This window comes from Drosophila mauritiana, chromosome 2R, assembly GCF_004382145.1.
Source record: "Drosophila mauritiana strain mau12 chromosome 2R, ASM438214v1, whole genome shotgun sequence".
In the NCBI taxonomy this organism is placed as follows: domain Eukaryota; kingdom Metazoa; phylum Arthropoda; class Insecta; order Diptera; family Drosophilidae; genus Drosophila; species Drosophila mauritiana.
The window spans coordinates 7560515-7575986 of NC_046668.1; the positions used below are offsets into that span (position 1 = coordinate 7560515).

At 43.9% G+C, this 15472-nt stretch overlaps 1 protein-coding gene across 4 annotated transcripts; it reads right to left on the reverse strand.

Annotated features, from left to right (window-relative positions):
* Positions 1-21: 21 nt before the first annotated feature.
* Positions 22-14867, reverse strand: LOC117136841 (putative sodium-coupled neutral amino acid transporter 11). 4 transcript variants are annotated; one of them, XM_033297922.1, is made up of 11 exons: positions 14805-14867; positions 14201-14505; positions 11600-11659; positions 6067-6369; positions 5740-5854; positions 5038-5290; positions 3616-3686; positions 3330-3491; positions 3068-3180; positions 2806-2997; positions 22-1960 (listed from the first exon to the last, which is right to left on the reverse strand). In XM_033297922.1, exons 2-11 carry the CDS (start codon positions 14261-14263, stop codon positions 1718-1720), a joined length of 1575 nt encoding a protein of 524 aa, XP_033153813.1. In that variant the 5' UTR covers positions 14264-14505; positions 14805-14867; the 3' UTR covers positions 22-1717. The 4 variants fall into 4 exon arrangements, with proteins under 4 accessions (XP_033153813.1, XP_033153815.1, XP_033153814.1 ...); XM_033297924.1 differs by lacking the exon at positions 14805-14867 and adding an exon at positions 13922-14089 and having other exon boundaries at positions 14201-14239; XM_033297923.1 differs by lacking the exon at positions 11600-11659.
* Between the last annotated feature and the right edge of the window lie 605 nt (positions 14868-15472).

The following is a 15472-nucleotide window of genomic DNA, read 5'->3' on the forward strand; positions in this document are numbered from 1 at the left end:
GAACCGAAATTGTCGACGAATTGCGGCGATAAGGACATAGTATGGAAACCGCAGTGTTGTTTTAGCATATGTCTAAAATGCAGTTTTATTATTTCAAGAGTATTTCATTTGGTTTTGCTTTAGCTTATCTATACATATATACTATTGGAATGAAATCGGATTTGGTTATCTCTGGGATATGCCTGCGTTGTAAATCAAAACTTCTCTACGCACACGATCCTCCGGTCAGATACCATCACATCTAAACAATTTAATATAATAGTATGTATATATATGTGGCTACATGCATAATACGGCAATAATAGTTATTACAATTCGGCTATAATCGATCAACTCGTCCCTAATTCCCTACTACTGCTTTTGATATACATATATTTATATAGCATAGCGCTAAAAAGAGAGATACAACGAGATATTTGGCGAGTGAAGAGATGAGCAATATCGTACGACAAGCGGATCTACATATATAGCGTGTATATACAGGAAGTCTGTGGAAATTGTATGCTGCTGTTTCCGTTTCTGTTTCCGTTTCCGTTCTCGTATTCGTTGTGTAAAAGCGATAGGTTCAGTTGGTTAGTTGTTTAGATCTTGTAAAAAGTATCTCAGAAAAGCCCTGGGCATGTCCCGTGTTCCTTGGCCATGATATGTAGTGTTTAAGCTCTTAGAATATAGAGTTGTGGGGTCTTCAGCTTGGTTCCGATCTCTCAGCCCGAAGAGAAAGTAAGAGGTGATGGCTTTTGTGTGAGTGTAAAGACTTTAATCACATCCAAAAATGCATACACATGTATTTACATAATATCGTGCAGTATAAACCAAGAGTTGTACAAAAATATATCTATGTTTCAGTATATATAAATATTCGATCGTGTGTTCGGTGTACATATGCAATTCAAAATAGAATTCAGTGCCGTTAACAACTCAAAACTGTTGTTCAAATCGATGTGTTTTGATGGGGATATAGTTTGATTTTAGTTCGGTTCAAGCGCATTTTTGTCTACCCTTGTATACATATACATACATATAAAACTGGGGAATACGATTCGGTAACGTCGGGGCATAGATATACATACATAGTTACAAATAGTTCTCGGTACATTCATATAATACTTGTTCGATTTTGATTCGCTTCTCAACTTGGGGAGTCGGTTGTCGCTAAGGATTGCATGTGTATATTGGTGCCCAAATAGTTTCAGACTACGCTAAAGCTACGGATAACATCTAGTTCTAGTTCGGTTTAGTTTGCCTTTGCTCGTTTCTTGCGATTCGATTCAATTCAATTCAAATCGCTTGCTCAGCTTGATGGCTTCAAAGTACAGAGTACGGAGTACACACTTATGTATCGAGGAACTTTCACTACTTTCAACAATATCGACATCAACAACGGGGATCCAACGAAATGTACACTATAAACGACTATCCGGTGCAAATATACATGGGTTGCTCGATCGGAGAGAATGCCTGGCCTTTGTACTGAGGTTCGCCCGTATCACACATCCGCTTTCCGCTATCCACTAATCCAATTCAACACTGTGCCTACTACTTACTTACGCAGATACTTTGAACGTCTGGGACTCAGGTACAAGTTTCTTTCGATGCGACGTGGTGCAGCTGTGTTAACCGAAGGTCAAATCAGAAGTTCCAACCCAAAACCCAAACCATAAAAATGCGATCCCAACCCGCGTGCCCTACAACGTGGGCCGACTTCCGTTCCGTTAACTTAGTTCGAGGAGGTGGTGTTCTGGAACTCCTGCCGGCAGTAGCCCATCACAATGTCCGATCGGCAGTCGCCGCCCATTAGACCCGGCAGGAGCACCGCCGCCCCCAGGATGGTCACCAGGGCACCGAAGACCACCAGGCCCAGAGCGGGCAGCTTCTCCCGGCTGAGCAGGGCGTGCGGCTCCATCTGAATGTAGGCCAGTCCGGGCAGGATGTAGGCCAGGGGAATGGCCGCCAGGAGACCCTGAAATGGGTGGATTGTTGAATGGACTGATGTGCTGATGGGTGGGGCATAAATTTGCATGGCAAATACAAAGCCGGGTTCGGGCCAGAACTTGTAGATGCCGTTTGGGATTGGCGTTGTGGCCAATACCCGTGACCGGAATACAAGAGGCAAATGGCTACGGACGATAATAATAAACTTGGCCATACGGTTCTCCCTTTGGTCTGGCAAATGTGAATGGTGAAATCGGAATTAGTCTCAGACGTATTTAATGAAGCATTTGATATAGGCGGATTCATTGTTGCACAGCTCTCTACTTGAATATATGGATTTTGGGAATTGAAGTTTATTCTGTTTCATCTAGGCAAAATATTCACTCGGAAATAAATGCAAACGAAAACCGTCATAAATAATCTTTAAGTTAGCAAATTGCTTAGTCGAAGTTATCTTGATGATAAATGGTTTGAGCATTATAAATGATAAGAAATGTGTTCTTTGGGAAACTGAGAACATAAATGATTAATTTGTACATTAAAAAAGGTTTTGGGTAAACTCTTGCTGATTGTGGTTAAACTAAAACTCAAGTAAGCAGCTGAGTTTGTGGATTTAAGTTATCGCGTGTATTGAGGTGAAACCACAAATCATAAAGTGGGATAAAAAATATTAGTAGTGAAAGCAAGTATAAAAAGATTACAAATGCATATGCCGCAATGATTTAATTCCATGAAAGTAAAACTTTAAATGTTCCTTTTTCCATCGGATGGCTACCATTTTTACATATATCTAGAACCGCCTTCTTTTTGCCAAGTGCACCCAACCCATTTTCTAAGCGAACATGGATTAGGGACATGGGAAATCCTACTCACATTCAGCTCCAGCACCGAACCCAGGCAGTCGGTCATGGGCGAGATGACGAAGGCGCTGAACACGATGGCCATGGTAATGGCTTTCGAGTACTCATCGATAATGGCCCCCTTCTCCAGGCTGGGGTCCTTGTCCTGGGTGAACTCGCTGATGGGCTCCTTCAGCACGAACCGATGGACGAGGGCGCGCACAATCTGTAGGGAATGGGAAAGGTCCAACATAAAAGTATGTTGCTAAACTGGCTCTACGATTCCGGATGCCCACCTCGCGGGACACGAAGCACTCGATGGGGAAGGTCAGGAGTATCGATATGGAGAAGAGCACACGCGAGAAGTTCATCAGGTCGTCATCCCAGCAGTAGTTCTCCAGCAGGTCGCCTGCAAGAAGGAAAGCCAAATCCCATCGGGATTGGAACGGTCGTAAGCAGTAAGTACTACGAGTATAGTAAATGCCGAAAACAGCAGACAGGAAACATCCGCAAATTGCCTGTCAGTGCAATTAAATGCAATTTGTGTCAATCCCTCACCTTGGGAAAGGGCGCGGAAGGTGGAGTAGCCGGCGATGCCGAACAGGGCCGCCACCGTCCAGGCAAATCCAATCGAAATGTGGGTGACCTTCTCCCAGCGCTCCATGGTCGCGTCGCGCATCGATTGATAAACGAGGAAGGTGTTGTGATGACACATGAAAGCTGCACGGAAGGATGTCCAATAGAAAGATAGATAGATACATAGATAGATAGATGGATGGATACACATATGGATATATATGGAGGGCAAGTGGAAAGTGAAGTGGAAAATCCACACTCTGCTCACCGAAGACCATGATGCCCGTGGCCGGGATTAGATCCGAGTTGGCGAACCGCCACGACTCCGCCGTGTCCGTCCTGGGAACAAATCATCGCGGGCAGAAATGGGAAGAAAAAGGTATTTCCGGAAAGTATTACACAAAAGTTAACACCAAATTAACATTTCGTTGGCTCGGACAGCCGCAGGAAATGTGAATTATTCGCATAAAAAATGAGTAAAAACAAAAGGTGCGCACCTAAAGATAAGGAATGGAAAGGTAGACTGAAGGCCAGGCAGCTGCAAATGGGAAATTTATTTAAATTTTATACCAAGCCGCAGACGCAGCATTCAAGGTTCGCTTTTCCCCCCAGCTGAAGTGGGACAAGTCCTGCCCCCGTTGACCTTCAAACTGCAGGGGGAAATTGTTGCTCCCAGCTCATACTCGTATGTATGTATGCATGCAACTCAGTTGCACTGCAACAGACTCAACAGAACTCGACTCGCCTCGTCTAATGAAAAGCCATAAAAGGGAAACAAGTGGCACACTAAATTTTATGAGCTCTGCGCCACCCTGCAGATTCCTCTGCACCACCGGCGGGAGCAGGAGCACCACCGCCCCGGGCAGTTGCCACAGATTTGAAAGCACTAAAGCGGCACTTAGCACTAAAGCCCAGGACCACCACCCAGACCCACCCCCAAGACAGACCAAGTCAGACCACCAGCACCCTCGCATTGGGGATACCCCATCCGGAACCCTATTCCCCGGCCCAGGTCCAACTGGCTGCAACTTTGTCGGCGGTTAGGGAAAATCGGCGGAAAGTACACAATTTGTAATTAAAATGTAAATAAATCTTCACGCGCTCAACCGGCGTTGTTTGTTTCTATTTTTCCTTCTGGCATTTTTTTAATTGCTTCGGCGGCCAGAAAGTTAAAGAGGAAGTTGGGTGAAAGTGGTTTCTTTCTACGACTCTGGTTTACAAATGAAAATCACCTTTAGTTGGCAAATAAATCTATATTGAACGCAATATGAGTCTATAAAATCAATACTTTCGATATTAAAACCAAATAGTGTGATATAATTATTACCAGTACGTAAAAAATTGAATATATTCCCATCGCATTTGTTATGCTAAATTCCTGGCCCTCTAAATTCTGCTAATTAGGTATTTGTGGAATTAGTCAGCGTTCAGGTAGTAATTGTATTTCATTGCCTAAATTCAAGCGTTAATTGACTCAAACGATAGGCGTAGTCACTTCAGTGAAAATGGCAATCAATTAGTTTTACACGCCATGCTGTTACAAAAGCAAAATGTAAATTTTTCAGCAAAAAGAAAAGGCTGACTTTAATACTTCATTAATACCAAGTTATCAATTTAAAGGGAAATCCTCGAATCACTGTTATTGTGTGCTCTTGGTGGAAAATTGAAGGCATTGAGCTAGCATACTTACACCTTATAATCGCCCGACATGAGCTTGATGATGACGGCAAACAGGATGAAGACCACGCACGCCAGGCTAATGAAGCTGGCTCTGGCCAGTCTGGAGACGTTCTTATAGAGGCAGAGGGGCATCACCACGCCCACGTTGACGAAGAAGACCACGCCCAGTCGGACGGCGCCCATGGATCCGCCCCAGGAGGGGAAGAAGCGGACCAGAACCTTCGACAGCGTATCGCCCACCACCACGTTGTAGGAAATCATGGCTGGAAAGAGGGTTGGGTTTCCATCACAGACATTGCTCATAAAGTTTATATTACATCATAAAAGTGTAATATTGCAAACATCAAATCACAATTGATTAATAGAGATAACAAAAAACTCTACTTAAATTAAAGGCATTACAAAATATAAGGGGAATATATAAAGGATATTAGGGATGTATACCATAGCAAAAACATATTTGGATCTTTTTTAATCATATCAGTCATATTCTCATATTAATTTTTGTAAACAACTCAAAGATCATTAAAATAAAGTTTATTAAATTTATTAAACTTGTAATTTAAGCAAGTTGGTGTTTCGAAAAACAAGGGGAAGCCAATAAAATAATATAACAAATGCTATTGAAAAATAGTGCTAAGGAAGAATAAACTAAAACCCCATTAAAGTATTGAAATAATAATGAAATGTACAAAGTATGCAATCAACTCACCCAGGAATGGATACATGAACTGCAGCAGGGAGAGCAGGTAGTATCCGTACTTGCCGTAGGCCGCCTCCATGATGCCCGGATAGCTGAACCGGCCGCAGATGTGGCCGCATCTGACCTGCAAATGAAATGAGGCTTAAACGGCAGCACACGCCCTCGCAAATGAGTGGGCACGTTAATTATGCAGCAAATGCTAAGCCCGGACTCAAGCGGAAATGCGTTTGGCATGTGACTTTGGTCGCTCCGGTCTGGTTAGATGGCCAGATTGCCTGATTGGAACTTTAAAACCGATTTGGGAAAGGCATCGAGTTAGGGGGGCCTGCCACTCACCATCAGGATGAGTGAGTAGTCGGTGATGTAGGCCACCAGGATGAGCAGGGCCAGGCCCAGTCCGAATCCGGCCCTGTGTAGGGCGTAGGGTATGCCGATGACGCCGCTGCCCACGATGGAGTTGATGTAGTTGAACGAGGCCTGTGGCAGCGAGGACAGCGTGTCCCCCAGTCCGGCATCCTGCTGTGCTTGCTGCTGCTGCTGCTGCGAATGCTGGCGATGCTGCTGCTGCTGCGGCGGCTGCTGCTGCTGCTGATGTGGCTGTTGCGGCTGGCCCTGTTGCTGATGTGTCTGATGGTTGTTCTAGGACGGTGTAACGTACAACAAAGGTTAGCTATCGGTCGCCCTTGTGCTGCTCGCCATTACTGCTCGTTGATTGGGATAAGAGCGTAAAATTGCCTCGAGTGCCTCTTTACATCAAAAGCAAAACCAACAGGACCCGCCTTCCAGTACCCTCCACACACCACCCACCTACTCCCGACAGCCAATGTTGCGTATACGTAATATTCAGGTAGAGCCAAAGACAAAGGTAGCTCGTATCCGTATCGTAAATTGCGGTTCTGCCAAAACCCTTTTCCCCTCTCTACTGTGTTTGCACTGAGAAAAATATGCCTTTGGAATTCCATGGACTTCCATTTAATATATCACTATAATCATAAAATATATTATTTCAACTTTTCACCGAATATAGTACACCCTTTCACCCTACGAGTAACTGGTATAAAAAGTGCACTTGAAACTGATTATATTGTTTTCTCTATGTGTTTATGATACAAGTTTCCCATATACCCAGCAACAGCCGCCTGCCATAAAAGACAATTTTATATGAAGAGCTCCTACATAAACATAAATAAAATTCCTCAGCCACGTCATAAAGTCACGAAAAGCGGGCCAATGTTGTGGCCCACATTTACAGCCTGGCAACTAAACAACTAAAAAATAAAGCAGCAGAAATAATAAAAAACCGAAGGGATAAGCCCAATTTGGAGCAAAACTTTAGCCAGCTGGCAATTAAAGAAGTTCTAGCAACTGAACTTCGTGAAAACAGCAAACAAACAACGGAAAAGTTTACACTTCTGCAGCTTTGGACCCAAACGCCCTTAAAATGGGAAGTGAGTGCAGGGTAAACATTTGCCAGAACTACTTTAAAATGGTTTCTGGAGGTGTTTGGGTAATGAACATTTCCAAAGGCAAATTACGCGCGAGTCGAGTTGAGTTTTCAATTCAATTAGTTGGCGTCAAAGGTCGCAGGTACGCTGCTTGTATTTTGGGGTGGGCAGAAACAGCCGTCGAGTGTCAAAGAAAGTGGCTAATTATGAGGCACGGCCACTGGAAGGGCAACAGGAAACCCGGCCAAAGTCAAACAGGCAGGCCCACTGCCAAGGCTGAATCAGCCGGGCAAGGTTACGGCAGCTGCGGCCCAATGAAATTACAGAGTGTCCGTTGTCAGCGGCCCAAATCCTTCGTCCTTACAAATAAAAACAAGAGCACAATCCAGAGAGGAAAAAAGTGAAACAAAAAGATGAAAAACAAATGCGCCGTCGAAGGCAAATGAACAAACGTTAATCTCGAGAAAACCCTTGAAGGCTGCGAACTCTCAACAGGATAATTCACAGCCAGCTGGCTTGATTAGTTTATCATGTGGAACATTACGCCTCCATCAGATTGCGATGGCCACTTGTCCTTGGGCTCGTTTAACTTTCATCACAGGACCAAGCGATGCGCACAAGGAATCATAAATAATAGCTTGAATAAATGATTTCGATGAATGAATAAATCTGTTTCCGCTGTTCAATCGAGCGTATTTTTGGGGTCAAATTCGAACTCGGACGCCACATGTATGCTCACACTGGGCGGTCCAAATGGAAACGTTAAAATTCGTCAGGACTCTCATAAATAATTTGGCAGCCTTCCCCTGTCAGCAATTAAGCCGCGCGAATCCAATTAATTTGGCAAGGGAAATGGGGGGCAAATGAGGCACCAACAAAAATCCCAGTCGAAACTCAATTGACTGAAAAGCGTGTGAAACGGGAAAACAGATAGGAATCAACTGGGGGGAGAAAAAAACAAGAGATGAAAATTGCTCGGTGGCTTTTCCAAAGGCGCACGTGCACATGTGCCATCTGGAATTCCACCTGGCAGAAGTACCTGACTAACAGAACGTTTCTAATAAAAGACAAACATTGTCGCAGGCAAATACGAACTCAAACACAAATAGCAAGCGCCGCACTCGAAAGGCAATCTCCACTGGGAGCCAGGCCGAGCAATCCTGGAACAATCCAGGATCCGGTCCTGGTGGCAAACAACCCATTTTATGCACTGCACGATTTTAATTAATAACACTCATGTCCTTGGACCATGTCTCGCACTTTCCCTTACAACTCCAATGAAGTTAAGCCCGTGCGGCCCAAATATGGAATTAAAATACCCTTTTCGTTTATTAAAGAGTAGAAAGCTCTAACAAAAAGATAATGGAAATGTTAATTAATTGTAGATAATATACAAGGTACCTAGGTTACATAACTTTGGGTACTTGGTACAGATTGCCCAGAAAAAGTGGGAAAAATATTGGGAAATTTGTAATCAAAATAATAGAAATATAAAAGTGAAATACTACCTATACTAATAGAATATGACAGTAGATTCAAGAGAAAGTTGATTATACCTGTGTTACAAATACATCTTACAGCATATCATACACCAAGGTTACATAGTATGGTAAAGGGTAAGAACAAGTTGTTTGGCCAAAACGCCGGACACATATTTGGCTGGCCTAATGAAATTAGAGAAGAACGCCGACACAATGGCAGCAGCCATTTGCACTTTAATAAAAGCGTTTTTGGGAAACAGCAAACAACACACACTCATGCCCAGATTGAAAGGACCGGTGCATGTTTGGGTGCTCCTCCGGGCCTGGCCAAACAATTAACCAGGGAGCCGAAATTATGCGCAAGTCGAAATGGCACGGTGTTGGCAAAACCCGCCACTTGCCGCAGAACTGCCGCCTTTTTGCATTCCAAATCGTGTCCCCCTGAACTATTGACACAGTCGCGTCGGCATTGTTGTCCTTCCAGTTCCTGCCGTTGCCCGGGTTGCCTAGGTTGCACCTACACCTCCCCCCCGGACAATAGACAAACAGGGCCTACTGCACCACATGTAGCCACCCACCCATCTGTCCATGCCACCCATGTGCCCATCTGCCCGATACCCCAGTCTCCGTGTATAGCGAAAAAGTAAACACTAACATGCGAGGCAGCCAAATGGTCCTCCGGTCAGGCTTAACCCGGGGTGGGAATGGACTCCGGATGGGTTTGGTTGGGTTGGGTTGGTTTGGGTTGGTTTGGGGATTGTGTTGTTTTAGGGAAATGGAAAAGAGTCTGACCTTTGCCGGCTGCATGGTAGAAGTAACCCAAGGAACCACAAGTGCGGCTACATTTGTTTTGATAAATGCTATGTAATGATTTTATCTTATTTATATGTACATATATTCAATATAATATAATCTAAAATAGCATACATGTGTTTTTAACATCTTATCTTTAGACCAACATTTCTGTAAATAAACTTTTTAATCAAATAAAGAATACATTGCATTTCCGAATAGCTTTTATAAAGCTCAGGGTTTTTGCAGGGAAACAGTTTGCAGATATTAACAAACTTCTTATAAATGATTAAAACTCAGTCAACGAATAATTTGGCTAAGGGCGAAAACCAAAAACAGAAGCTTCAAAAGCTGTAAGCATATTGGCTTTAATCCAGAATCTTTCGATTGCTTTCCGACTGCATCCATTGCAGCAAGGAAAGTACATCAGAATGCTCTTCCCATTCGTTCTTGGTGTTATCCTGGTCTTGAACGAATTACTGACCAGATGCACCCCATCCACTTTGGTAGCCATAACTGGCACCACACACACAAAAGCCATTGAATCTACTGATACTACTTGCTCATCAAATTATCTATACAATTTAATATAGTTATTTAAGCTAATGGAATCCTACTAGCTTAAGTAATACCAAAATAAATCCTATAAAAACCAATTATAAACTAGCTACCCAAAATAAAATGTATTAAGTAATCTCCAGCTGTTTTATGCAATTTATCCAATGTTTTTAACAGTTGCTTCTGCACTTTTTGTGTTTAATTTAATTTTTGCAGTTCCCTTTCAGCCCAATTAATGCGAAGTCTTCGTCGTTGGCCAAGAGCTGTTCCACTTTCGGCTGGAACTAACCTAATTGAGAAACAGTCAGCCAGCAGGCAGTGTCCCAACTATTGGCAATTTGGCTTTGAGCCGACGACGCGACCATTAGTTGTGCAAACAATCAGGGCTCTTTGGCTGCTTTATTTTTATTCGCACCCTCTCCCACTCGTTAATGCTGAATTTTTTTGGCCAGCCTTGGCTTGGCCTAATGGCTTTGCCAACAACAAAGCCCAAGTCTTGTTTGGTGCGAGGCCTGGCAAAACAACAAAGGGCCAACACACTCGCCGACTGGCATTCCTTACTTATGCATGGTAATGCATCAAATATTACACAATGTTCCCTTCAAGTTCTTGGCCAACGTCGCCGCCTTCAGTTCCTCCTCCTTTTAAGCTGCCTCTGAAAATCACTACTGTGTATGTTCGAGGATATGTATGGAGGAAATCCTTTCCTGCTCCTTTCGACAGGCATTCTCTGGTATTAGTTGTCGGGATTAGACTCAGCTTAAAGCCACGCCAGGTTGCTGGTAGTCTTAGTACACTTTTTGCTGGCCTTTAATAAGAGGTAAGCCAGATGGATGGGTTTATTCCTCGTAAGCTCAGGTAGGCTGCTCAACATGACTTATGGCTCAAAGTGACCACATTATCCTTGAGAGTGTAGGAACCTTAATAGTTTCGAGAATATTAAGTTCAGGATTTTAATGGTTACTTTATAAAGCAATAGATACTTTATGGAAGTATAATATAAGAAAAAAGGGATTATAAAAGTAAAAACAGCTAAGCTCCATCCTAAATGGAAAATTATATATTTAAAAGGCGCGAAGGAATAGTTAGCCATATTTCTCCCTTTTAACTGCTCCTAAACAGCCTTCATTACCAGGCTGCGCACATTTAATTTTCATTAGGTTTTATATTTCCCTCCATCGAGTCGGACCAAAAGTATGCAATAAAAGCACACATTTCAATTGTAATTTGTCTTCATTATCAACTCGTACGACTTGGCCCGATGCAATATTTAATAAGGCGCTCGCGAAGTAGGCAAGCAAGTTTTTCTTAATAAGAAAATTCTTTTGATGTCCAGGGACCAAAAGCAATTTGTACCGCCCGAAAGACCCCGTAGAAGGTCGCGGCCAGAATGCCAGAATGCTAGAATGCCAGATGTGTCCCACCCACGCGTCTGTCTCTCTCTCTTTCTTTACCCACTCGCCGTCTCTTTCGCGCCGAGCTAGTGTAGGCGTTACTCGGGGCGGGAATTTAATGAATGTGAAGGGGACTTGAGTGTGAACACGACTACGATTCGCAATGCAAGTGCAGTCGGGAATGTGGGTCAGAGTTTACCTTCATTATATTGTTGAAGTCATCGAATGCATAAGCCTCGGCCACCGACACATCGCTGCCCTGGTGGATCGCATGAAAATCAAATTGTTAGCCATTAAGTCGAGTTCACTTCAACGACAATCCGAAGTGCGCGCTGAATGATTCGCTTAAAACATAAACGTAAAATACACATCAAACCAAACCAAGCACACATGCATGCACGAATCATACCGCAAAAAATTCCAATTTATTCGCATGCCGAATATCTGTATATGGATATACTATATACATATATATATATATATATGCAGGATAGCGCACATATCTTTATGGAACACGTGTTTTCACATATCGCTGTGGGAGTTTTCCTCGTCTTTTTATCGTTTTGCCCGTCAATTTCCGAGATACGAACGCGCACAGTGTTTGCCTTTTATTGTTCCGTCGAAATCGAATCCATTTAAGACACATCCATCGCACACTCACTCACCCGAGGTGAGGCCCAGGCCCAGGAGATGGAATAAGCGGGGTCTCGATGGGGTTTTGGCGATTCACCTTGATTGCCTGCGAGCCACAATGGCTGAGGAGCAGCACTGGGCTATGCAACAGTTATTGCATAACTTGTGCGGGGTGGCGTATGCGTGATGCCCGTTGCCCATACGCCGTGTGGGCCCAGCCCAGCTCTCCGGCTATCCAGTGAAGGACCATCAGTAGCCATTGCTTTTGAAATTTATCTAATTTTGGGTTTTCCGCACCACGATTTCTCATCACACCCGCACAATGTTCGATTTAATTGGGTCAATTGAGAGTGGGATTGAGTTAAGCGTTCGAGCGAATGGCTTCCGGGCCAATTGGAAATTCCAATGCAGACATAATTGTCGGCCCAGAGTGTCGGAGAACTCGTGGGGCTCCCCAGGGCCAAGTGCAGTGCCAGCTGCAGCCGACATTGATTTCTGTTATCTCACGAGGGGGTGACATTCTTATTTGATGCCTCAGCTGGCCCAGCTGCCGCGAAGGGAGTAGCTCAAGGATCAGGAGCAGGAGGAGGCGCAGGCGGAGCCGGTCCAAGGCCAGATGCCAGATGCGCGGCGCTGCCACCACATGCCATGCATACTAAGCGACGATTAAGTGGATGCGGATGCGGCTGTGGCTGTGGCTGGAGCAGGACCCATAAATCCGTCGCCTTCTTATCCTTATCGCTATGTGTGTGTGCTGTGTAATTAAAGGCCTTTCGCGCCGCATATTGATTTTGTTATCTCGAGCTTTTTTTGGCGGCCACCTCCTTGGGGAGCCTAATTAAATCTTGGGGGATCTCTGACAAACGTTCACGCCCGTCAAAGGTCAGCGGTGAGACAATAAATAGCCGAGTCCTTGGTGCCACAGGCCATTCAATTGCTTGTCATCAATCATAGCATGTTGTGAATTGTGCTTTGGATAATCACTCAATCAGGACACGATTCGGTGGTTCCCATGTGTCATTGTCTAAGTCTCGGTCGGTTGGGAATAGGAATGGGGATGGGAATGGGGATGGGGATGCGGTTCCACGGGTGCTGAAAACAAATTGATTTAACAGTCCTTCTACGAGTTGCGAGCAACGTTTTCAAGTGTGTGTTACTGCGTTTGTGCACACCAACAGACACGCAAGCCAATTCCAGCAGTTCGGCGGAATGGAATTCATAACGAGCTTAAGGGATTATCGGGCATAACCCGTCGCCAGATCCCGAAATTCCAGTGAAATCCCCTTGGCCAGATTCATATGCAAATGTAGGCGGGTCATTTATTGGGCCCATGATTGATCGACGAGCCATATTGTGTATTAACAATTCATTGGGCAGCCAAGGAATCGGACACATTTTCATGTGTCGTCAAATCTGTTGTGGCTGTCGACTTGGAAAATTTAATTTGCCTCACAAAGCAAACTCAATCCACATTGATTACGTTTTCATAGTCACAATCAGTCAACGTGCACAATAATTTTCAAATGACAGCACAAATCATATGCGTATACTTGTGCAATACTTCTAAAATGTCACAATATAAAACATTTGACAAGTGGAATAATTTTCGAATTAAGCTTTAAATTTGCAACTACAAGGATTTCTACAAGGATTGCAAAATTCTAGTTAAAGTTTCAATTATCTGAAGGGGATAACAAAAAGTTTCAATTGTGCTAAGTGTACATACTAACGGGATCATTTTAACTTTTAATTCTATTAAAATATAAAGAAGAGTTGCTATGTTATGCAAATATGGATACAATAGCAAACCAATATTTTTCAAATTTGACAAATGTCCAATGACATAGGATAGAATTTTCAGTAATTTTTTCAAACTATGCTATGAAACCTGGTGAAAGTGGATTGTTCCGAATGGAACTACTGGGCACCGCTGAGAACCCCGACTTCTGCCACAATCCCGGTCATTATGCACTCAGTGGGCAGCTGGCCAATCAGTCAGTTCGTGTGGCTGCAATTAGTCGGAGTTCCTGCGGCTGGGAAGTGTGCAATTAGGGTGCTGCAAGGAAGTGCTCGAGTTGTGGGTGCTCTCAGTGATTCGGGGCGAGGACTCGAGAAACAGGCGCTTCTGAGACTCAAACTAAGTGCATGTAATTGGGGGCCAACTCACCTGGCGCTGCAGGATATAGCTGAATTCCGTGGCGGTGTTGCGTCGACTGTCGTTCATGTTCATGCTGCTTGGTCGGGTTGCTTCTGCCTTTGCCTACTTTTGGTCCAACTTTGCTAGTAGTGAAAGTTGTAACAGCCACTGGCTTCTTTATAGTTCAGTTCGTTTAGTTAGTTGCGTTAAGTTTTGGTTTTGGTTTTGATTTCGTTTTCAGTTTGGCTTTAGCTCTGGTTTCGGTTTAGTTTAGGTGGGTAGTTGGCTGGCCATAAGCAGTAGCTGAATATATATGTGTACCAGCATCCATCCGCCTGCAAGCAGATAAGCAAATTTTCAACTGAAATAAGATAAAAGCAGCGAGGAAACACAATTTGGCCGCAGGCAAAACACAGTTTTAGTTTTCTTGTTAATTATGAAGAGTTATACAAGAACTGGAGCACATCACTTTCTTGCACTGTCACTGAACGGCAAATAAACGAAAAGCACGGGATTATTGGTTATCTAGTTTGGAATGTTGTCCAAGAACTTGTTATTTTTCTATTCGGTTTTCTTTGTTATTTTTCATTTTTGTATGCTGTGCATTTCTCAGTGGAGTTTTGCATTGGCTAACCGATTTATCGGGTGTTCGATGCGATTCGGTTGCTTCGACGCTTTCGATGAGACTGCAGCAATGAAAATATATTGCGAAACTCTCAACAAGGATACCGTTAGCGTTGTCCTGTCGCCGTCGCGCCGCTGCCGAAGTTCTGCTCCCTCTCCGCCCTCGCTCTCCGAGCGTCGCCGTCGTTTTCTCTTTCGCTCATTATGCTGTCGTTGTTGTTGCTGTCTGACTTTGAAATCGCCACACATTCACAAGTGCACACACACACACGCACACGAACTGCGCTCTCACAATAACAAAACAGAAGCCGGAAACGAAAGCGAAAGTTGCCACTGCGTCGGGTCAGCTGTTTGGTCCTAAAAGCTCGCTCCCAAGCCAAGCTTTCCCTCCCACCCGACAGTAGTCTGGCAGCACCGCCTCTTCATTCATCGGGACTGCGAGAGAAAGCCGGAGAGAGAGAAAGTGAGCACGTGGTTGCAAAGCTTACGCGGCACAGTGGGCCAAAAACTTCAATTTGTATGATTATCAGGAAATTATTACTATTTATGCTTTAGTATTAGTTACGACGTAATTTAAAGTAAAACTGTAATACAATTATTATTTATAGATCAAACTTTAAAGGTGAACCTTCCCCTAACAAAATATATTTAAACCGATATCATTGGGAAGTACTACCA